Source organism: Thamnophis sirtalis, unplaced genomic scaffold (assembly GCF_051295495.1).
Source record: "Thamnophis sirtalis isolate CommonGarterSnake01/CBP01778 unplaced genomic scaffold, rThaSir2_p1.2 scaffold_4, whole genome shotgun sequence".
NCBI classification, from domain to species: Eukaryota; Metazoa; Chordata; class Lepidosauria; order Squamata; family Natricidae; genus Thamnophis; species Thamnophis sirtalis.
Window position 1 is genome coordinate 108,907,826 of NW_028261384.1, and position 24,673 is coordinate 108,932,498.

General features: G+C 38.3%; 1 protein-coding gene across 1 annotated transcript; it reads left to right on the plus strand.

Moving 5' to 3' along the window:
• The first annotated feature begins 1,426 nt into the window (after nt 1–1,426).
• LOC106547791 (olfactory receptor 2AP1-like) lies at nt 1,427–6,632 on the plus strand. The gene is made up of 2 exons (XM_087714499.1): nt 1,427–1,532; nt 5,719–6,632. Exons 1-2 carry the CDS (start codon nt 1,427–1,429, stop codon nt 6,630–6,632), a joined length of 1,020 nt encoding a protein of 339 aa, XP_087570625.1.
• The last annotated feature ends 18,041 nt before the right edge of the window (nt 6,633–24,673 follow it).

Here is a 24,673-nt window from a genome sequence, read left to right on the forward strand (position 1 = left end):
CACAGGGTGGGCCTCCTTAGGACGCTGTCAGCTGGACAATGTCAGCTGGCGGGGCTTCGGAAGATTCAATTTATTAAATTCAATTTATTAAATTTATATGCTGCCCTTTTCCCCCGAAGGGGACTCCTTCTCTGTGGCTGCTCTGACCCTGTGGAATCAGCTACCCCCAGACCTCACCCACCCCCATGCCTTCAGAAAAGCTGTTAAAACCTGGCTGTTCTGGCAGGTCTGGGGCTGTTGACCTTATTATGTAGGGTCCAGCCCCGATCAGAACCTATGCATGTTGGGGAATTAAAAAAAAAAATTGGGGGGGTTTTTTTGTTTTGTTCTTGTAAGCCGCCCAGAGTCCTCTGGGATTGGGCAGCCTATAAATCTAATAAATTGAATTGAATTGAATTGAATTGAATATTTCAAGCTATTTTATTTAGCTCTCATCAGCTAGCCATACCCTTGCTGGGAATTGAATCTGGGCTGTATTACATATCAGGCAGTTGTATTAGCCATTAAGCCACAGGCTCTACACACACACACACACACACACACACACACACACAAATATATGTCAAGGTAAAGATTCCAAAGATTCCCCTTGCACATCTGTGCTAGTTGTTCCCGACTCTAGGGAGTGGTGCTCATCTCAGGTTCAAGGCCGAAGAGCCAGTGCTTTCCGAAGACCACTCCAAGGTCATGTGGCTGGTATGACTAAATGCTGAAGATGCACAGAATGCTGTTATCTTCTCACTGAAGGTGGTTCCTATTTTTCTACTTTCATTTTTACATGCTATCGAACTGCTAGGTTGGCAGAAGCTGGTACAAGTAATGGGTGCTCACTCTGTTACACGGCACTAGGGATTCAAACCTCTGAACTACTGATCTTTCTGATCGACAGGCTCAGTGTCTTAGCTTCTGAGTTACCACACACACATACCCACACACACACACACACACACACACACACACACACACAGTCTATCTGTCTGTTTGTCTGTCTGTCTGTCTGTGCCACATACATATATCAGTTTCAGTACAATATATGGAGTATTTGTATCTCCTTTACTTGATACAGTGAAAGGAAATGTTGTAATTGAGAAAAACAAAGCAAAACAAAATTAAAGCCTTATAATTTCTGATTGGAATCAGTTACTATCAAACCCAAATTTGCAAACAAAAACTTTTGTTGCTGCTGAAGAATTAAATAAGCATGGGAAAAAGAAAGAAACGCCATGGCACCAGCCCAGGATCTCTCCCTCCAGTGAAGACAGCAAAACAACCACGAATTGAGGAGCTCTTTGTTGGCAAGAGATCTGTAAGTAAAACTAACCACCCCCCAGCCCCAACAATCTGGAGAGATTAGAACAGGACCGGCAAAAAGATATGGCAAATCAGCATTTGCTAGACTTCTCCAATCAGGTGGAGGGGGAACAAAATGTCTTATCACAAAAAGCTCTTATCACAAACAACTAGCCCAACAACTTCCTTTATTGAGTCTAAGTTAAATACTAAAAAGGCAAAGAACAACCAGATAATTCAGAGTATGGAGAGTTTACCCTGGGAAAATTCAACCGAGTTTATGGCAAAGCAATGCTTTCTCACAGCGCAAACAGTGGTCTCAATATTTGAACAATTAATTACCATCCAACATGATGTAGAGTCACTGAAAAAAGATTTAGCTGTTTTTCTTTAAATGCAATATCGGGCCCCAAGAACTCCCACTAAAGCTCAGGCAGAAGATTTGAGTAACTCCCATTCCCAGGATAAGGGAAAGGAAATAGAACAAAGAGCCAGAAAAACAGTTAAAGAGACAGATAAAAGGAGACAGCCCTCTCAAAAAAACAGTCCCCGCCCCAGACAAGGCATCGAGAGGAAAAGGTATCAAAAAATAAGAAATCAGGAAAGAATCCCTCCGTCAATCACAACAATCACATTGCTTGCTACAAACACAAAGGATAGCTTTTAGAATCCATTTGAACAGACTTAATTATGGACGTTGGAACTCCAGAAGTGCGATATTAAATTCCCTAAGCCAGCTTCTTCACTGTCACAGGGGCATGATTGATCTCCGTGCTTACCTGAGTGGTTACCTGAGGCCCCAAATTGGAAGCAGATCCTTCTGCCTTTCAAACAGCCCACCATACCACAGATGTTATTCAAGATGAAGGCATTTTTAGCCTCCTTCCAAATCTTTCCCATCAGAGTCTTTGGTGAGGAAAGGGTTATCCCTTTAATAACTAACATGCGAGCATCCAAGGTGAATGAGACCACCTCATTTTCAACCTTGGAAAAGAAAAAGAATGATAATGGGAGTCAACCAATCTTGCACGGAGAAGAGACACTTAACAGCACAGAAGCTGGCCTCATTAATGCTTTTGGTGCTCTCCCAAGGAAAGAACAAGACAATATATTATTCAAGCTAGAAAATTTGAAGAAATCCTTATTGGTTACAATGGATACAGCAGAGCCACTTATAGACCTGGTTTCCCCAATAATTGAGCCTTTCACTCCCTCCCCCCAGAGGACAAGAGATTGCATAAATTTAAGATCATAGAAAATAGAAGCCAAGATCCAACGGGAGTATTAGAGACCCCAGAAGAGATGGAGATGTTTTCATCCCTGTGTGAAAATTCTATGACACATTCATCACCGCCAGCTCCAAACCAAGATACTGAGAGTCGACTCATGAAAGAGCCACCATTGCAAAAAATGAAAGAAGACCTAGTGACGCCTTGCCCTGCAGCCGGAGAGGACACTTCGTAGTGGGGGGCTCTGCTGGCTGGTGCTGGAGCCTCCTTCCCTGAATGGGTTTCTCAGGAGTCTGCATATGATCTGGACGGGTCCTCCTTATTTTTGGAGAAGACTAGTTTGGTGTGCGATGATACCTCAATCCATGAAAACTACATCAAAGTATCATCAGATCCCCAAGAATTGTATCTGACTCAAAGAAGTGCACGAAAGATTTTTTTGGAACTGAAGTAAAGACCATTGTTCCATTAAATCCACATGATTGAAACAACTGTACAACCTTTGAAACTTTTTTTTGTTGTTGCTTGAAACTTAAACAATACTCTCATGAATAAGAAGTAGGACATAGATATGCAGCCATCATTGTCCAACACTGTTGGATCCACCAATGTGTTCTCCAAGGAGGATTCATAAGTAGAGATCATGCCGACCCCCCAACCTTCCCCATGCAATAATGCGGTTGATCATATTAAGAAAGCTGAAAAGCACATTTGCAATGCTAAATTCTACTAACTTCTACTCTCAGATCCCACAGCAACATATCAGAAAGAATTACAGTATGCAGCCTTATGAAATAAATTCCTAAGGACATAAAAGACCACTTCTATAGAGAAAACACTCCAGGAGTTCTTCCTTCTAAAAATTCACAGATCAAACAATTCAGCTAATCCCATTATTTCAAGCTTGGAACCTTAATAGCTGCAACATCTGAATTTATGAACTTAAACCTTATACTACCAGCACCGTCTACATAAGAGACACCACAATCTTCCTAAGAAAACTGAAATTCTTTGGCAATCTTCTTGGCAACACTATTTTAGCTATCATGGATATTGAAACTCTATATACAACCGTCATTTGCAAACATGGGCTTCAAGCCGTCAGGAGCAGCATCAGTGATGCACCACCAAGCCACCTTTGTGGATTCATATAATTAATGGTTACATTTTTGTGGAACCTCAGCCACGAAGCATTCCCGCCATATCCAGGCAGAAACAAGCTCTTCTAGCAGACCCTTTCTATTCTTCTTCACTTTGACTATTGTGTTGCTTATAATCTGTTGAAGCTAGAATGACTCTGCCATATTCAGCTATGTGCCTTTAAAAAGGGGGGGATTGGGGGTAGAGAAAAAGGAAATCATATATTTTTTTCTGAACAGGAAATCGTCTGTGTGGATTTTATTCTTTTAAAATGCATCCTTTTCCTGAATCTGGACCATTAACTTGATTAACTGTTTTGACCATACCCAATGCAGGAAAAGATTTTTTTTTAAATGAAAGCCATTATGTATTCTTCCCTTGCAGAAGAATTATTTCATGTTATCCCAGAATTATTTGGGAAATGTATACGTAACATAGCTGTTATTTAGCTGTATGGATTTGACTTGAATAAAATTTATCGGGGGGTTGGTTGGTTTCCATGTTGTTTCTAGTTTTGTGGTAAAGAAAATGTTCAGCACTTTAAAGTAATAGGAAGAGATTTTTAAAAATGCCAGATCTACTTGTTTCCTTCCTTCTACCTGATCCTGAGAGGCCTTGTTCTCTGGCTGTAACAGCAGTTTCTTCCACTGACATTTTATCCATCTGTTCCTTTTTTTAAAATTCTCTAAGTTTAAAAACTAGTTCCTTTTTTAAAAACAATGATTATTATTGTAAGCTATTATTTGTACCCTATTTGACTCCTATTTGAAATAAAGAAGTGGTCCCTAAAAAAAGAAAAAAAATCCAAATTTGCCAGTGATATTTTCCTGCCTGCTTTCCATATAATAATATGTATGCCATCTGTCCCTATCCTACTGTCCCCATTTATTTGTAGTCATTTCCCTTGTTTATGTCCATGTCCATGTTTATACTTATACCTGTTATCTTGTACATGTTTGACAAACTAAATAAAATAAAATAAAATAACCAGAGACAACATGAAGAAACTAGAATATAGTATTTCTTTAAAAAGTTTAAAATTATTTCAAAAGTATCCAATTATTTGAAAATCCAATGAATTCATGTATCTAGAAAGGCATTTTCCCATGATACTGAACAGAAGCAATGAGCACCTGGTTAACACTTCCCCTCTGGGGTATTTAACGTCTTAAAAACATATTGTAAGTTATAATTTCCTGAGCTCTTATAATCACCAACAAAAATGAATGTTTATAAAATGAAGATGTGAACAATGACGCTGCCATCTTTATTCTGGATCATGATGATGTTCTTGATCTGATATCACACAGGTAATCACCTTCTTTTCTCATAACTCTTTTTGAAATGAATTGGTGTAAACAATGGGTTTATCAATGAAAACTAATATCATGTTGAAAGAAAATCAAATAGCATATATTGCCATCCATGAAATTCAGCTACTTAGTGATCTAGTAAATTAAAGCAAAGTAGTACTTTGCAAAGGTCAGAAATAATTGCAAAATGATCCCCATTTCTGTCTGGGAAACAGTCTGCCTTCAAAACTAAAGATGAAGAAGCTTTGCACTAGAAGCTACACAGGATTGTCCGGTTGAATTCTGGCTGTTCCTTCCTGTCCAGAATCTGCCAGACTTCAGGCATTGGGATAAGATCTTGATAGTATTACAAGTATCAAGATCAAGACAAATAGATAAGCCAAACTTTATTTATGCATATAAGCAGGAGTCTATCAATGTTTCATATTTTGAGTTGTTACTTATTCACTCAGAACTAGAGAAACTGCTTTCTGAATGCAATTCTTTTAATATGAAGGAATAGAGTAGATAGCATATTCATGACCTGGAAAAGAAATCCATGTATGATAATTGTCATGATTATCTTAAAGTTACTAGTCCCTGTATTAAAAAGAACTGATGTTTATTTTATAATATACAAATTTTGCTTCTTTTTCTCTCCCCCCACTCCCCATTCCCACTCCAAAGATGCATGAGATGATCTGTGCTTTCCCTGCTGTATGCATATTTCAATGATAGAAGAATGAGCATAACGATGAATATCACAGAATTTATCGTGTTGGGGTTTGGAAACGTCGGACAATGGCAATCTCTCCTCTTCTTTGTTTTCCTAGTGATTTATATTGTAGCCACGGCTGGGAATGTGCTCATTGTGACTTTAGTTGCAGTTGATCAACATCTTCATACACCCATGTACTTCTTCCTGGGAAATTTGTCATGCTTAGAGACTTTCTACATCTCAAATATTGTACCCAAAATGATGGCTGGCTTATTGACTGATAAAAACACCATTTCTTTTCGCAATTGCTTTGTACAATTCTTCTTCTTTAGCTCCCTCATGGCAACTGAGTGTTATCTCCTATCTGCAATGTCATACGATCGATATTTAGCAATATGCAAACCTTTGCATTATACAAAAAGTATGACTACTCGAATCTGTATCCAGCTAGCAGCTTCTTCATGGATAAGTAGCCTTATAGCTGGTGTCTTCCTCTTGAGTGTAATGTTGCAGCTTACATTCTGTGGTCCAAATGAAATCGATCATTATTTTTGTGATACATATCCAATTATGAAACTTTCCTGTAGTGACATCAGCTTTGTAGAACTTATAAGTTTTATCCTCGCTTTTGCTTTTACTCTACCACCTTTTCTCCTTACCTTGACTTCCTATATATACATTATATCTACTATCTTGAAAATACCTTCTACTATAGGTAGGAAAAAGGCTTTTTCCACTTGCTCATCTCATCTGATAATGGTTTCTCTGTTTTATGGAACCATCATGATTGTGTATGGGTTACCAAAGCGTAAAATACTTAGTGATGTCAACAAAATTTTTTCTTTCCTGTACACAGTTTTAAACCCTCTTGCCAATCCTTTCATATACTCCCTGAGAAATAATGAAGTAAAGGATGCTATCAAGAGGTTAGCAAGAAAACTTATGTCCCCCAAAAATTATTAAGGCAGCTATTATGATTTATAAAAATGGGACAATTGGGAAATGATGAAAAATCATGTTATTGTCCTATTGATATATATTTATTATGCTCTGTACCTGCAGTATACAGATAAACCTTTTACTATTTGTTGGATCAATTTATATTTCACTTTTCTTACAGCCCTTCAAGGGAGTTTATAAACTAAAATAGTTTTTTTTTAAAAAAAAAACCTGCTGAAATGAAGGAAAAAACCTAGCCATTTCAGTCATACATTAAACAGAAGTGCTAAGCTATATTTTCAATAGTGTTAGTCCTTCCAATAATTTGGCCTTACTTTTATAATAATAAACATTTTATATAAATAAATGTAACTCTACTTTGCCCTTGCACATTTATTAAAATCAATGCACTATGTTTATGTTTATTGCAATCTACACACACACAAACACACACACACACACACACACACACACACACACTTCCTAGTCAGATTAGATGAAACATTATTCAGGCAACTGGCTATTGCCTGAGCACTGTCTACATAAACATCTAGGTTTTTTTTTAATAGTCTTAAATTCAATACTTGGTTACCTAATAAATTAAAACTTATATACATACATACATACATACATACATACATACATACATACATACATACATACATACATACATACACACACACATCCTCAAAATATTCTAATTTCACATGATGTTTTAGCAAGATTTTGAAACTAGATACATGAGCTTCAAAGGTTTTCTTTAGTTTCTCTATAGTGGGAAGCTCCCAGTAGCTCAATGTCAAATCAAATGAAATAAAATCAAGTTACTTCAAATCAATTTTGAGGTTGTTAATGAGTGCAGAAATTCCAAAATAAAACCAGGAGACAGAGAGAAAGCCGGGGGGGGGGGGAGAGATCTCTCACAAACATAAAGGTTTTATACATACAGGAAATGTGCAATGATCAGACTTAGATATAAGGAAGTAAATTCTGAGGTGCAGATGTTTATCATATTCTGTGTGAGTGCAAAGTCTTCAAAGAAATTCTCTAGCTATGACTATGGCGGCCTCATAACTTTATTATAGTTATTTCATCTAGAGTAATTAAAGAAATTCACAACGTCTCCCTGCCTTTTCTACTTGACCTATTAAATTTTGCAGGACAAGCATGCTCTGGGTCCTGTAGCAGGTTTCTGCTGTCTGGGGAACTCAGGAAGACAACCTCTTCTATCACATCACACGGCTTCTGCAACATTATTTTCTGGGAGATTAAACTTGGTTCCACTGGCTTCTGTAAGGCATCAAAGACCTGATTATGTATTAAGCCTTGGTCTAGGTGTGTGGCTGAGCCTGTATTCTGATTTTGTTAATTTTCTTTTATATTGGACTTTGTCTGTTATTTATTATTTTGTAATGAGGTTTGTTAGCCAGAGTCATATATTTGAGACGAGGAACAACATAAATTGAATATGTAAAATGGCACCTCCAACCAAGCCTAACAAAAACAGAAACAATCATATTCCACCCAGCAATAGCTTGGCACGTTACCAGCTTTGGATGAAGTTTCAAATCCATATTTTACAATGTTTATTGCTTATTACAATAGCATGTGCTACAATAATATATTATCACTATGCTGCTATTTGCCAACCTTTACACTACAAGGTGTTCACTGTGTATGTGATGTAATCACTGCTGGTTGCTGGTAAACATTATTGTCAGGATATTGTGCAGAAAATGTCCACATGAGTCAGAGACACTAACACAAACTTGTAATTTTATATTAATAAATGCATTTAACATTCAAATTTAGCAAAGAAGATAGTTAGGAACACAAGAACATCATGGGGTAAATCAAACAGCACACGGAAGAAAAAAAAGGCTCCCTCTTTATTGCCTCATGCATGAGACAGCACTCTTCAACCAATTAACTACAACTGTGTTTTCTGGCCTATTCACAACCTCTCCCTGCCTTTTCACTTTAATGTTCCAGCTACTAAGTTAAATATCAACATTTGATATTTAATTTAACAACAATGATTCTACTGCATACCCCAAAAACTTTCAGGTTATCTTTGGTCATTGGTCAGTTTTGGCTTGTATGTGTTTCATATTATATTTTCCCTATCTAAAATAATTTTCATGCATCCATTAGAATATTTTTGTACTGGAATTTCAAATAATACTTTTTGGCCGAATTGAATCAATCAGTTCCATGCTCTTTATCCCTCAAGTCATTTTGTGGGAGTTTACTTTCATCAACATGTCAATGATAGCCAATTATATCTTTTAACCCCAGGATAAAAAATGAAGTTTTCAAGATTTTGATTCTGGAGGCTGGCTGGTTTGGATGGTGAGCTCATAGGAACTCTGTCCTGTGAAGGCCAAGTAGCTGTCAGTATTTGTACCATCCAGATTTGGAGACATTGAATTCTTGACCTTGTATGGAGTGGCCACATCTCATTCAAGAGAGGCACACATTACTTTTGGGGGGAGGGGTTTTCCTGGATTCAAAGTTACTAGTTGATGAGCAGATTGTGTTTGTGACAGGGAAGGCCTTGATACAATTGGTGACCTTTCATACCGTTTCTTACATTGGGAGAGGGGCTTCAGAAAATCACTCAATTCAATTCAATTTATTGAGTTTATATGCCACCCGAGAGACTCAGGGTGGCTCACAATAAAAAGGGGAGGGGATGCAAAAAATAAAATAAAAACAACAATTTAAAATTCTACAACAGGCATAACCTCGTATGGGGCTGGATAGTTCAACAGCCCCAGGCCTGCCGGAACAGCCAGGTCTTAACCGCTTTGCGGAAGGCCGGAAGGGTAGTAAGGGTCCAGATCTCCATGGGGAGATTGTTCCATTGGGCTGGAGCAGCCACAGAGAAGGCCCTCCCCCGAGGAGTCGCCAGCCAACATTGGCTGGCAGATAGGATTCGGAGGAGGCCTAATCTGTGGGATCTAATAGGTCTTTGGGAGGTAACTGGCAGGAGGCGGTCTCTCAAGTACCCAGGTCCAATACCATGTAGGGTTTTAAAAGTAACGACTAGCACCTTGAAGCATGTCCGGAGACCAATGGGCAGCCAGTGCAGCTCGTGGAGGATAGGTGTAACATGGGTGTACCGAGGTGCACCCACAATCGCTCACGCGGCTGCGTTCTGGACAAGCTGAATTCTTTGAACACTCTTCAAGGGCAGCCCCATGTAGAGCGTGTTACAGTAATCCAGTCTTGAGATGACGAGGGCGTGAGTGACTATCCGAAGGGCCTTCCGGTCCAGGTAGGGTTGCAATTGGTGCACCAGGTGAACCTGGGCAAAGGTCCCCCTGGTCACAGCCAACAGATGATGTTCTAGAGTCAGCTGCGGATCCAGGAGGACTCCCAAATTGCGAGCCCTCTCTGAGGGGTGTATAATTTCACCCCCCAGGCTGAGAGATGGAATAGCTGGACCATCTTTGGGAGGGAGCATCAATAGCCACTCGGTCTTGTCGGGGTTGAGCGCCAGCTTGTTTATTCCCATCCCGACCCTAACAGCCTCCAGGCACTGGCCCATCACTTCCACCGCTTCACTGAGTTGGCACAGGGCAGACAGATACAGCTGTGTATCGTCCGCATATTGATGGTATTTAATCCCGTGCTGGCGTATGATCTCACCCAGCGGCTTCATGTAGATGTTAAATAGGAGGGGGGACAGGACCGAACCCTCCGGCACCCCAAAGTTGAGGGGCCTAGGGGTCGATCTCTGTCCTCCGACCAACACCGACTGCGACCTGTCCAAGAGGTAGGAGGAGAACCACCGAAGAACGGTGCCTCCCACTCCCACCTCCCGCAACCGTTGCAGAAGGTTACCATGGTCGATGGTATCGAAGGCCGCTGAGAGGTCAAGAAGCACCAGGATAGAGGAATAACCCCTATCCCTGGCTCACCAGAGATCATCGATCAGCACGACCAAAGCAGTTTCCGTGCTGTAGCCAGGCCTGAAACCAGACTGAAAGGGATCGAGATAATCGGACTCATGTCCTAGTTCAGCTCTCGGCAACCTTAAACACTCAAAGAGCCACAAATATCCTAACCGGAAGCCCCCTGTTCAATTCTGGAGCTGACCAGAAGTCCGGTTCCTCCACTTCCGGTTAGGATATTTGTGGCTCTTTGAGTACCTTTGGTTCAAGGTACTAATTATGACCTTTAAGGCACTCCATGGCTTAGACCCAGGGTACCCATGAGACCACCTACTGCCACCGGTAGCCTCCCATTGTCCAGTGCGATCTCACAGAGTTGGCCTTCTCAGGGTGCCATCGGCCAGACAGTGTTGACTGGTGACCCCCCAGGGGGAGACCCTTCTCTGTGGGAGCGCCTTCCCTCTGGAATGAGCTGCCACAGGAGCTTCGTATAATCCCCAACCTCTGGTCCTTCCGATGCCCTAAAAAGTTGGGTTTTCCAGCAAGCCAGCCTGGCCCGAACAAAACAAATCAAAGTATTGCTTATTGTTAATTTTAATTTTAATTCTTTTTTTAAAAAAATGTGTCATTGTTAATTTTAATTGGGTTTGGGGATATCCTATTTAATTTTTTAAAACTTTTGTAGTATGTGTTTCTTTTAATGTTGTATGCCGCCCTGAGTCCTTGGGAGAAGGGCGGCATATAAATCGAATAAATCTCAACCATAGAGTCTCCTGCTAGCATTCTTTTTCCTCTACCTTTCCTAACAGAAATCCCTATAAATTGTGGAGCTGACTGGAAACAGGGAGCTGCAATATAGGGATCAAAGAGCCACATGCAGCTCCAGAGCCATGGGTTACTGACTCCTGTCCTAGTCATCTCATGGTTTGACTACTGCAATACATTCCCTTGACCACCTGTAAATTTCAGCCACTCCAGAAGTTGGTGGCACAAGCATTAATGGGTGTGCCTCACTATCCCAATGTAACACCTCTTTGCAAGATGCAGTGGTTGGCAATTTGTTACAAGGTACAAGTGCTGCTTGTTAAAAGTGCTGCTTGTTACCCATGAAACGTTCCTTGGTATAAGGCCTGATTATGTGACGAACAAGTGTCCTTCATACATCAGCCATCAAATTCAATCCTGCAGGGCTGGCATACTCCAGGTTCAGTTCAGTTCAGTTATCTATTTGAGTCTCTGGAGATATGCTTTATTTTATAATTTAAAGGTTTTTATTGATTTTATTATATTTTTTGATTATGTTATAATTATAGTTGATTACCCAGTAAAAAAAATCTCCTAAAATCCATTTAAAAAATATTTTCATCTGAATCTTACAAGTTGCTTCATTGGCCAAGGAATGTGTTTATCTTGCAAATGTTAGAACAGTGGAGACTTTTTCTGATATAATTTCTATCACTAAAGTGGAAAACATTATCATTATTATTTTTATACAGGTCTCCAAAACATTCAACATTCTCACACATCAATTAAATTATAAAGTTAAAAGTTGGCAACTATAATGAAGAACAGTTGTTCATTTTATCTCACCAAATCCTGGATGAAGAAATAAGTTTTCATGGACCTTTTAAACAACAGCAAAGTAGAGGCTATTGGATCTTGGGATACCTCATTCCAGTAGGAAAAACACACCTACAGAGAAAACATACCTCCAGGGACTCAAATAGATGCCTGAACTGAACCGAACTGAACTGAACCTGGAGTATGCCCACCCTGCAGGATTGAATTTGATGGCTGGAAATGCATTTGGCTCTTTCATCTCTCCATTGTAGCTCCCTGTTGCCAGTCAGCACCACAATTTATAGGGTTTTCGGTTAGGAAAGGTGGAGGAAAAAAAATGCTAGCAGGAGACTCAATGGTGGGGGAACTGGACTTCTAGTCAGCTCCAGAATTGAACAGAGGGCTTTGAGTTAAGATCTTTGTGGCTCTTTGAGTGTTTAAGGTTGCCGACACCTGAACTAGGACATGAGTGATTGTCTGAAGCCCAACTCCCAATCTAAGAAAGGGTATGAAAGGTCACCAGTTGTGTTCCCTGTCACAAACACAATCTGCTCATCAACTAGTAACTTTGAATCCAGGAAGATTCCCTCCCCCCTCAGTAATATGTGCCTCCCTTGAATGAGATGTGGCCACTCCATACAAGGTCAAAAATTCAATGCCTCCAAATCTGGATGGTACAGAGGCTTCCCTGAAGGCTCCAGATGAAAAAAAAATGACCCTACAAGCAAACTGGAAGTGACTTCTGGTTTGTCCATTGGGACATTTTTCACCCTCTGGAGCCTGGAGCCTTCAGGGAAGCCTCCTGCAGGTCCCTGAAGGCTCTGGAGGACTAAAAACGGCCTTATAAGCAAACTGGAAGTCTGTTCCTGAACTTCGGTTTTGTCCGTAGGGCTGGTTTTTTGCTTTCCAGAGGCTTCAGGGAAATTCCTGAAGTTTCCAGAGGTCCTCTAAAGCCTCTGGAGCCTGGAGAGGGCAAAAATGGCTTTAAAAAGGCTGAATTCAGCTGGGTAGTGTGCACATGCGTGTTGGCCAGCAGACAGAGCAACGCCTCACATGCCCTGACAAATGGCTCCACATGCCACCTGTGGTCTGCGTGCCATGGGTTTGCCAACCCAGACCTATAGAGAAGTTTTGTTACATGGAAAAATCTACTTCAGATTCTCAACTGCTGCCCATAATCAGTTTGCTATAACTTCTGATCTATTGCATATCACCATACTATAATTTCCTTGACCTTTTGGCAAAAATTTGAAATATTATCTGATTTAACAAAGTGTCAGAAAACATCAGCCCTTAGGTTTTGCTAAATTTTGTATATTAAAATCTTTCAACTTAAATATTGAAATCTGAAATCTGTCCGTCACATAACTTTATCTGCACCTCAGGGACTTAAACACATAGTTCAGACACAAATTTGGTACCAGACTGCATCATTATCACCAAGGCCTTTGAGTTTGATAAAATGATAATTAGTCCTCCTGTGTTTGCCTTAAGCCGCTAGAGGACTTTACATCACTTTCCCTCCCAGAGAGAGAAAAATATTCCATCTTTGTAATTACCTATGTTGAACTTTTTAATTAGCCACACTGCTGCCTATTAACAACTCCACTAACTATGTATAAAGCATCTCATTAGCTTAATTGCCTAAAATTGCCTTGAAAAACCATAACATTATTTTTTTTAATGAACCAGCTTTAGATGACAAAAAAAAAGCTTTTTTCATCAAAAGGAAATTACTGAGGAGTTTTCTAATGCGTTGTCAGAACAAATTGACTTTAAAACAATTAATTCCCATACAAAGATTTGTATGCAGAATAAATTTTAAAAAATCTACTAAATGCAATCATATTTCCCTTGTATAACACCATGTATTACTATTTGTTGAGCATATGGAATTATAATTACTATTATTCTTCATCCAACTCAGCAAAAAATAACATTTGGTGTTATTAGTTGCTATGGAATAATTTTATTTGATTTTTATTTATAAATAATTATTGTTCACTCAAATACACTCAAGGGAATGGTGAATGCTAAAAAGACTGTCTGTGGATAGTGTCAATCCAGCAGTGGGTTCCAATGTAAGTTAAATCTCTACATTTGCACATAGATATTTTCTGAGATTCTTATACATTTTTTCTCCAGAACTTTAATCTATGATTTTATACGTTGATTATGAAACACTAGAATTTTGAGTATCTTGTTTTTCACAGAGGCAATGTCTCCCACTTCTTCCATTGCCAAAAGGGGACAAATTGCATCTCAACAACAGTTACATCTGTAATTGCTAAAGAAGTTGACCCACTCATATGTATCCATATATAGCATACAACTTGGCCTCTACACAAATGTGAGGGCTTATGAAACCATTTAATCAGATTTTCTTAGGATTTTGTTTGGTATCTCCTAATCCTGTGATGGCACATGGAGCAATGTTGCCTGGTACACGCGACATCAGCCATTCCTATTCTGGATTTCTGGCACACATGCACATATGCCAATCAGTTGGCCTTTGTGTGTGTGGCAGTGCTGGAAACCTGGTTTTCTGTTTTCCAGCATAAGCATGCGCTTCCAACCAGCTAACCAGAAAACTTGCCAGCCGGTATGTATGTGCATGACAGAAACCATAAGTATATTTTTAGTGCACACATGCCCCCTGGCAACTCCTCTTCTTGATTGTGGCATAGATGAATGTACGCGCATGTGAAGTGCTCCTTTTTTTGCACATGGTGCACGTGGTGCCCTGCACACACAGTCTCTTCTCAGCACTCAAAAAGGTTGGCTGTCCAACATAGTATTCAGGCCTGAAGCTAACACACCAAGTATTAAGTTTCAGGCCTAGGCTAGGGTTTTACTCAGCACCTGTTTGACTCTAAAGGCCTGATGCCTCTGCTTGTTTCAATTATCTCATTGGCATAGTGTTATTGTGCAGAACTTTGTAATCTTGACTTATCTCCTGAATATTTAGGACAGGGGTGTCAAACTCAATTTCACTGAGTGCTGCATTAAAGTTGTGTTGGACCTTGGGGAGCTGGGGTGGGTGTGGCCAAGGCGGACATGGCCAGCTCAACATCATTTGTGTTTGGGGCATCTGTAGTGGCTTGAACACTCTGCCAGTGAAAACAGGCTCCTGAGCTCCATTTTCAGCTGCAACAGATTCCTGTAACCCTTTGCCAGCAAAAACAGAGTTCAGGAGGACATACTAAGCAAATATAGATGGGTCTTTTCCAGAGTCTGCTTTGATGCTCTCACATTAGCTTTACTGGTGAGAGATTTCATGGAGTTCCTTATTTGAGAGATTTTGCTCTTGTGAGAGTTAGAGTTAGAATTAAAAACTCTTGTTAATTTCTCAAATGGGCATCTTTTTTATAATATCCCAAAACATGCTTTGATCATCCCAATCATTTACAAATATATAAGCCATATATTTTATAGTCATTATTTTTTAGAGAAGCTAACTCCATAATCATATACCAAGTGGCCAAATATTTTCACCAAGTTATATAATTGTGCAAAAATTTAATTAGATATGTTGTTTTATTGACGTATTATTTTCCCTTCCCCAGTAACAAATACAAATAAATACAATAGCAGAGTTGGCAGGGGCATTGGAGGTCTTCTAGTCCAACCCCCTGCCTAGGCAGGAAACCCTATACCATTCCAGACAAATGGCTATCCAATATCTTTTTAAAGACTTCCAGTGTTGGGGCATTCACAACATCTGGAGGTAAGTTACTCCACTGATTAATTGTTCTAACTGTCAGGAAATTTATCCTCAGTTCTAAGTTTTTGCAGTTCCACTGGTGTTTTTGCAGGAAGCTGAAATTTGTTGATGTATCTCATAAAAGTCTTGGACATGGTACCAAGTGTCCCAATGGCAATGAGTATCACTGTTACATGTTTCATCCATAATCAGGTAGTTCGACGGCCAGGTCGTAGTATTTCATAGTTTTTCCCCAGTCCCTTTTCTTCAACTCTGCCATCTCCAGGTAACATGATGTCAATAAATTGCATGTTTTGGCCCTCTATAATCATGATATCTGGAGTGTTGTGTTCCAATGAAGATCCGCCTTGTTCTTGAGCTGCCAAAATAAAGCCTTCTGTTTCTTTTTTCAATACTTCTGATCTTAACCAGTTCCAAGTTAGCTTTTGGTATTTGAAAGTGGTACAAGATGATGATGATGAGTTCATTTTTGGTGAGATTCACGGCCTTTGTGACTGGTTGATAGCTGAACAGCTCGAGTCCTAACCAAGGACCTAGGAGCTGTTAAGGTAACATTGGAGGATATAAGCTGTTCCAAGTAGGGTGGTTTTTTGTAGAGTCAGAATGTTCAAATCCAATAAATGTAGAATTTCCAAATAGTGAGGTAGCCCTTTAGGTATCGCTCCAAGGGTTCCAATTACAATTGGAACAACACTCGATTTCTTTTTCCACAGTCGCTCAACTTCAATTTGCAAGTCCTGGTACTTTGTGATTTTTTTCTTGCTGTTTATCTTCAATTTATGTATCACCAGGTATTGCAATGTCAATGAACCAAACTTTTTTTTCTTTTCAACTATTGTTATTTCAGGTGTGTTGTGAGCCAAGTGCCTGGCAGTCTGAATTCTGACATCCCACAAGATCTTGACTTTTTCATTCTCTAGAATATTCTCAACCTGATGTTCCCAGTGGTTTTTGCTATACTCAAATCCAAACATCTGGCACAATTTCCAATGAATGATTTTAGCAACTCAATCATGGCGTTGTAAGTAGTCAGTTTATAAAATTTTGCTCCACCCACTGATCAAATGGTTGACTGTCTCATCTTTCTCATTCAGAGGCGACATTTACTGTTGGTGGTAACATGTTAAATATTTGCCTTCATGCAATTTGTGGCTAAGGCTTGTTCTTGAGCTACTAAAATAAAGCCTTCTGTTTCTTTTTTCAGTACTCTTGATCTTAACCAGTTCCAAGTTAGCTTTTGGTCAGCTTTGCCTTCAATACTTTTCAAGTATTAGCCATTAATGGCTTTTATTATTGTTGTTGTTGTTGTTGTTGTTGTTGTTGTCATACAATAGATCTGGATTGCACACTTTGACAAATCATTATTATTTTTATACAGCTCTCCAAAACATTCAACTTTCTCACACATCAATTTATGTTACCTATTTTTCCCCATTCCAAATATTGTGTAAGTTTTTTTCTCTCCGTCTCCCCACCAATTCCTTGTGATTTTTACTGAACTTTGAAATGCAAATATTAGCAATCTATGTTCTGACTTTTGGAGGGTCCATGCTTTCTGACATACATTTAACCCTTTTCACAATTAAATTGTTTGTGATTGGTGGATCATTAAAAGTGCAATGTGCTATGGTTAGGCAAATTGATAAAATACAGGTAAGATAGTCAATGCTTACTGGCCTTTTGTTCAACAACTATTCTTTAATTAACAGGTTTTTTTTATTTTTTATTTTCAAAACAAACAATTAAAAATCTTCCTTTTTTACATACTATAGAAAGTGCATCAGTTGGTTACAAAAGACTTTTGTGCATTCTTCCACAGTAATCAAGCATAATTCATAATAACTCAAGTATTTTAACTCAGATATTTATACATGTTACCATCATCATACCTCTATTTAAAATTTACATTTCATTTCCTTATGTTGTACAACATACAGCTGATAAAGGAGGAGAGCCTGTGGCCTAGTGGCTAATACAACTGCCTAATATGTAATACAGCCCAGGTTCGAATCCCAGTAAGGGTATGGCTAGCTGATGAGAGCTGAATAGCTTGAAATAGATCTATACTAGTCTCCCCTTATTTATTTATCAGCACAAATGCTATGTGTGTGTGTGTGTGTGTGTGTGTGTGTGTGTGCGTGCGCGCGCGTGTGCATGCATGCATATATATTCATTATCCCTCCTTTATTTGACTATATCTTGCATCATATCATTTCCCCCTAGTAATCAAGACTTAACTAAATCTAGCTTAATTCATTGTTGTTGTTGTTGTTGTTGTTGTTATTATTATTATTATTTATATATATATATAATCAAAAAGGGTTTATGAACTTCCTTTCATAGCTACCATTCAATATTCATATCCAGTTATTACTTATCATAACAGTTCAACATTGTATATATGACTATTATTATCAATTTTTATTTAACTATACCTATTATCACTGGATTTAACTAAGTTTAACTAATTTTGAATTATAGTCTTCCACCTATCAACCTGTATTTTTCCAGTAACAAAACAGTGTCATATCTTCTGCCATTTGTGGCATCAGTCTTCTAATCATCTCCTTAATCAGTTTTGTATGGACGTCTCTTAGCAACTCTTGCTTATAAAATCTCTCATGTAATTTCGATGCCGTTCTTCTGCTTCCTTAATCAGCTTATCTTTGATTATCTGTTGTGTTATCAAAATTATTGCTAATAAGATTTCTCTCTTTAAATCCATAAATTCTTTTATTTTTTCCTCTTCTGTATCTTCCCCTCTTGGGTAGGTTTCCTTTCCATTTAATTCCTCTTTCAGTATTCCACTCTTTCCATTTTCAGAAACAAACCAATCACCATAAATATCAGCAATTTTAATTTCTTTATATTCATTTTCCTCTTCGGTTTTTTGGATTTTAACCACCACTTTTTCCAGTTGATGAACATCTTCAACATCTCCATCATATTTTACTGTTAGATGCACTAAGTAATCCAACTTCTTCTCTATCCTCTCACTTGTATTTGATAATTTCTGTATTTCTGAGAGTATCTTTTGCAGATTTAAAACTTCTTTCTGGTGTTGAAATTGCACCATGATTTCCAGCAGACAAACACTGCTGCTCTATCTTACAAAGTTTTAACAGAATTAAGCATCACAATAACATTTCACCTTTTTCTGGTTAAAAATCTACTTCAAAGGAACATCTGTGTGCTTTTCTTTTTCTTTTTATCACTCTCTATAAACAAGCTGTGAGTCCTTGAAGTGCCAAGCCAGGATAATCAGTGAAAAAAGTATTTCATTTCCAATACACAGACCTCTAGCCTCTGAGTAGCAGGGTTACAATATTATAATGTTACCATTTCTTTGTTTCCCTTTGTATCTTTTTGTATTTCAAATTTAAAAAAAGGTCCAATTCTTAAATGATTTAGAAAAACACCCACAGTACTTGAAAGAGGAGAGTTTTAGTCCATAGATTACAGAGAATAGTCAACGAAAAAAAATAGAAGAAGGAAACATAATCCATTTGTTTTAAAAGTCTTGCATAAATTCCATCTGTAAAAATAGCATTTAAAAAGTAAGATAACCCACTGTTCAAAACCAGTCCAAATTTAATTCTGCCGCTTATTTCTTCTGTTCTCCAATTTAAATTAATTTTAAGGTTTTTTTTTTATAGGCAGTCACTTTTAAAACAGTAAAAATTCCTCACCAGCTGAAAACACTTTCTCTTTCCATATCCTTCCATTTTGGAGCTGCCCTGACTTCATCAGCTATTTGACTGGATTTTTTGTCACTGGCTTGAAGAGCTTCTCTTGGATCAATCAGAGACTTTGCAATGTCCTTGTGATCAGCAAGATGTATTCTTCCTGTTCACCATCTCTGCGGGACGGTTTAGGTCCGTTTGGACCACCCAGAGAAGAAAATATTGACTGCGATCTCAGAGCACTGAGATCGCACGTCGTGTCATTGAGACTTCGGCTCCTCCCCTCTGTTCAATAACTATTGATTCAACACTGAACCAAAAGATTTACAACCAGTCCTCAAAGTTTCTCAAAGTGAAATATATATATATTGTAAAATTTTGCAATTTCTTCTTTCTGCCCTTACATCAGGAGTGTCAAACTCAAGGCCAGGAGGCCAGATCTGGCCCATGGGGCTGTCCTGGAAACAGCAAAGGACCGGTCTGTGGTGCCTATGCCAACAAAAGCAGAGCTCGGGAGGGCTGGCCTCCCAAGCTCCCTTTTTGCAAGAAGTTGTCTCAGCCAAAAGTGGAGCTCGGGAGCCTGTTTTCACTGGCAGAATGCTTGGGCATCACAGGCATCCCTGACATGAGTGATATTGAGCTGGCCCTGTCCCCCTGTCCCTGCTCCTTTGGGACTTCTGAGATCAATCACAACCCTGATGCAGCCATCAATGTAATTGAGTTTGACATTCCTGCCTTACATGGAACTGCTTTAATGAGGCTTTCTACTAAAGCCCTTGAAAATACTTGCATTGGTTCTGTCCTAGCAGCTCTGCTTGGAACAGGAAGCATTTTGTTCCTATCTTAACAAAACAGGGAAATTTCTCTAATCTATAGCAATCTGATCTGACTGTGGTCACAAAGGCATTTATGAAAACAGCTATCATGGAAAAGAGGTTTATTTTTGTTTTCTGGAAATATAGGGGAAATGGCAACAATTTGGACCCTTAGGGACATTTAAGGGTTAGTCTGTGGTTCATGGTATTGGACCTGGGTACTTGAGAGACCGCCTGCTGCCAATTACCTCCACTAGACCAATTAGATCCCACAGATTAGGCCTCCTCCGAATCCCATCCGCCGGCCAGTGTTGACTGGCGACTACCCGGAGGAGAGCCTTCTCTGTGGCTGCTCCGACCCTCTGGAACGAACTCCCCGTGGAGATTTGAACCCTCACCACCCTCCAGGCCTTCCGCAAAGCCCTTAAAACCTGGCTGTTCAGACAGGCCTGGGGCTAAGAACTATTGCCCCCATCTCGAATTGGTATGACTGTTGTGTATTTTAAATTATGTATTGTTTCTGTGTCATTTTTAATTTTCTGTTTGTATCCCCCTTCCCTGGTTGAGTTGTGAGCCGCCCTGAGTCCCCTTCGGGGGAAAAGGGCAGCATATAAATAAAATCAACATTCAACATTCAACATTTAGATCAGGAGTGTCCAACCTTAGCATTTGTGGACTTCAATTACCAGAAATCCCCAAGACAGTCATTCCCCATGCTGGGGAATTCTGGGAGTTAAAATCCACAAGTCTTGAAGTTGCCCAAGTTGGACATGTAAATGATGAATTCCTAGAAACCTCAGGGATAGTTTTATTGCCTGAAGAATTTGAGAACATGCAGTAATCATCCTATGGATGATTACTTTAAAGCATCAAAAATGCCTTCATTACAAATGTAAGTCCTTTTCTGAATCTGAAATCTATCAAATCAAGAGTTTGCCAGATTAAAAGATTAAAGATTAAAACCTTCACAAGTTTTTTAAAAATGGGGATGGGAAGTAACCAACCTCATTCTATAGTTGATTCCTAAGGATAAACTATAAGTGTGGCTCTGAAAATGGATGAAAATACAAAAGGTTTTAAGAAAAAAGGTCTTTCAATCCTCTATATACCAAATTAGACTTGCAACAAATGATTATATCTGAAGAGTTATTGCACTTCAGAATATACAACATTCAAACAAAATGATCTAAGATCTGATTAAATGTACATCAATTACACTGTTTCTATGTACCTTTTGTAACAAATTGCAATTGGTAGAATGATCAATATTATATGTAAGTTTCCCAACAGTCTGGGAAACTAAAGAGCAAATTAAATAAATCAGTGAAAAGTCAAAAGAACTTCAACTGTTCTCTTTTCTAACAATGAATAATACTGCAGTCAAGTAAATATGTTTTTGATCTGAATGATGATTCAGCATACAACTTTCAAAGTTTTTACATTGCCCTCTTATACTACTTATAAATATTTACAACTCCAGAAGCTGAAATTGTGCCATCAATGGAACTTTTAAAGAAGAGATTGCACAGCCAATTGTCAAGGATGATAGAAATCTTCTGTTTGAGCAAGGGGTTGGATTAGAAGATCTCTAAGATCCCGTTCTACTCTGTTATTTTGTATTCTATTCCTTTCTCTGAAAGAGTATGTAGCATTCCACTCTACAATTTCTCTTAATAGCATTTGTTATCATTTGCTGCCATCTAGTGGACATATGTATATATATTGTCAGATTAATTACTTGGTGTAGTGAAACTGCATGTTCATAGTAATCATAAAATATTATTCTAACTTTTTGGATTTTGGGAGAAGGATTGAATTGTGATGCTTATAATTCAAATTGTTATTATACTTAATATATAATTTTAATGACAGTATTTAATATAATATTAACAAAAGGACATGAATACTCCTTCTGATGGGCAACTTTATTAATAACATTAAAAATAGGACTGACTACTAATGCTAGTAGTAAAATTGTGGAAAACTCCGATTAATTTCATGCACAAAGTATATCTAACACATTTATATCTGAAACATAATTACTGTATATCTGAAACATAAACTTTATGAAACATAGATAAAAACTAAAATAGTCTTACAAGCCTGATTAGTTTTATTCAAAACTAGCCGATAACTCAGCTCTTATTTATAGGGGGAAAATGTCCAGACCAAATGTAATTTTTAATGTTGGATTTTCCCTCCTACCAGAGGGAGACCCCTTGTGGAGTACTGTGAAGCTGTTACTATGACAACTGTACTGTGCTGCACAGTAGAAGCCATTTTACGGCAATACAGTAGAAGCCATTTTAAGGCACAAGATGCTGTATCTTAATAGAACACACACACAGGGATGTCTTATCCCCACATAATTTGTTTCCAGAGTCATCTGTGTACCAGGTTTGGTTGAAATTGCTCAATGCGTTCCGGACTTATACTGAAACACACAGAGACATACATACACACATCCATTTTTATATACATAGATTTAGCCCTAAAGGGAATAAAATGTTGCAAACTAATCTTACACTATATTGCTTCCAAAACTGCTCAATTTTGTATCTTGTGTGGACTGTTCTGCCCCATTCCATCCCCAAAGAGAATTTTTAAAACCAGACAACAGTGTCATTTCCTGGATCTATATTTTTAAAATCAAGAGAAGAAATTTCTTTGCAGTTACATAAAATTGTTCTCTTTTATTCACAACCAAGTTCAGAATAGACAGAATTTTTCTCAGAGCTATACAATTCCATGTTTTGGAATATAATAGAGTAACACATTATAATTCTCAACTATAATATTTTTTTCCAAAATTATATTAGCATATAAAATAATTTGAAGCCAGGACAAAGCTATAAAAGGACAGGACAAAAATAATACAAATCAATGAACCTTGATATTTCTTATTTGGCTAATAGAATAAATCTAATGTACAAACTTTTTTCTTCAAAGAGCTCATGGGCACAATAAATTTTCTGATGAATTAGTTCATTTTTAAATCACAGGAAATATATTTCACATGTTTTAATACCTATATTCACTGAGTTTCCAAACTTGGAAATTCCAGTTCTTTTTTCTATAATTCAGTTATGCCACCAATATGATTTTAATTTCACATTTCAACACCTTCTAGAATGCAATTGTTGGTCTTCCTTCCACGGTTCCACCTGTTAAGGAAACTAAAATTCCAGGAGCCATGGAAGATCTTAAATAAATCTTTAAACTATATAAATTATTAAATATATATTGAAATCAAATTCAGGTTGCTTTTTATCTATGGATGATAGAGAATTTTCTCATCTGGAATTGTGGCTACTTCTTAGCCAACTTCCCCTGTCCTCTGACCTCCTGAAGTTTGTTTGATTTTGTTTCTGATTAGCATCTTAATATTTATAGCAAAGTACCATTTTTTATCACCCCAGAAGGCTGCAGGGATTTTACGTTCTCAAAATTCAGTCATTGAATGACAGGGGACAGATTGTTTACCATTTGTTGCATTCCCCTCTTTTTCTGACAATGATCTAGGAGGAGTTTTGAATCCTGAACACTCAGTTCACAGACCTTCCAGGCAGTGGAGGGTTACAATTTATTTTATTACCGGTTTGCTCAAGTGCGCTCATATACTCGTGTGATGCTTCTGCACATGCGCAGAAGTGTTTGGGTAGGTGGGTGGAGCCTCCCGCCACTGCCACTACTGGTTAGCCCTATCAAGGGCAAATCGGCAGAAACCCACCTCTGTTTCCAGTGTAGTGCAACCCTATCAAAAAACAAAACAGGACAATAGAAGAACCCTGATGTATAGTCATCAGCTTAGTCTTACTGGGGTTCAATTTAAGCCTATACTGTTCCATCCAGACCATAACAAGATATCAATAGTATATTGGGCCTTCTCTCTTCTATCCAGACCCTGGGCCAAGAAGGCAATAGCATCTCCTGAACTATCATCATCATACATCACATTTGTTTAGCCAGCATTCATTGAAGTTAACAGTTTCATTGATGGCTAGATACTCATTTTGATTTCAATGCTACAAAATAAATTCCAGCATTGCAGTGTGGAATCTCAGGTGTTCAGGTGACATATAGATATTTTAGTGGTAGGTAGCAAGAAAAACTCTTTTTGTGTGAAAATGAAAACCCTAAGGAAACAAATAAAGGCAAATTACTTACCACCAATAGTATTTTGTTTCTTTGTTGATTTATTCTAAAATTTATATGCCCCCTATTGAATCAAATAACTCTGAATAGTTAAGAAAGCAGATACACGCAACACAATAAAATCAGGAAAAAGGAATAACAAAAGATTCCTGATAAATATAAGGAACTTATCATCCAAATTAGAGCAAGGCACACAGAATAACCTATGCTAAATGAGGAAAGAGCTAGG

Coding starts and splice junctions, on each gene's coding strand:
- LOC106547791 (XM_087714499.1), top strand. CDS start 1,427: ATGTCTTATCACAAAAAGCTCTTATCACAAACAACTAGCCCAACAACT. Junction 1,533..5,718: donor GAACAACCAGATAATTCAGA/GTATGGAGAGTT, acceptor TGAATATCACAG/AATTTATCGTGTTGGGGTTT.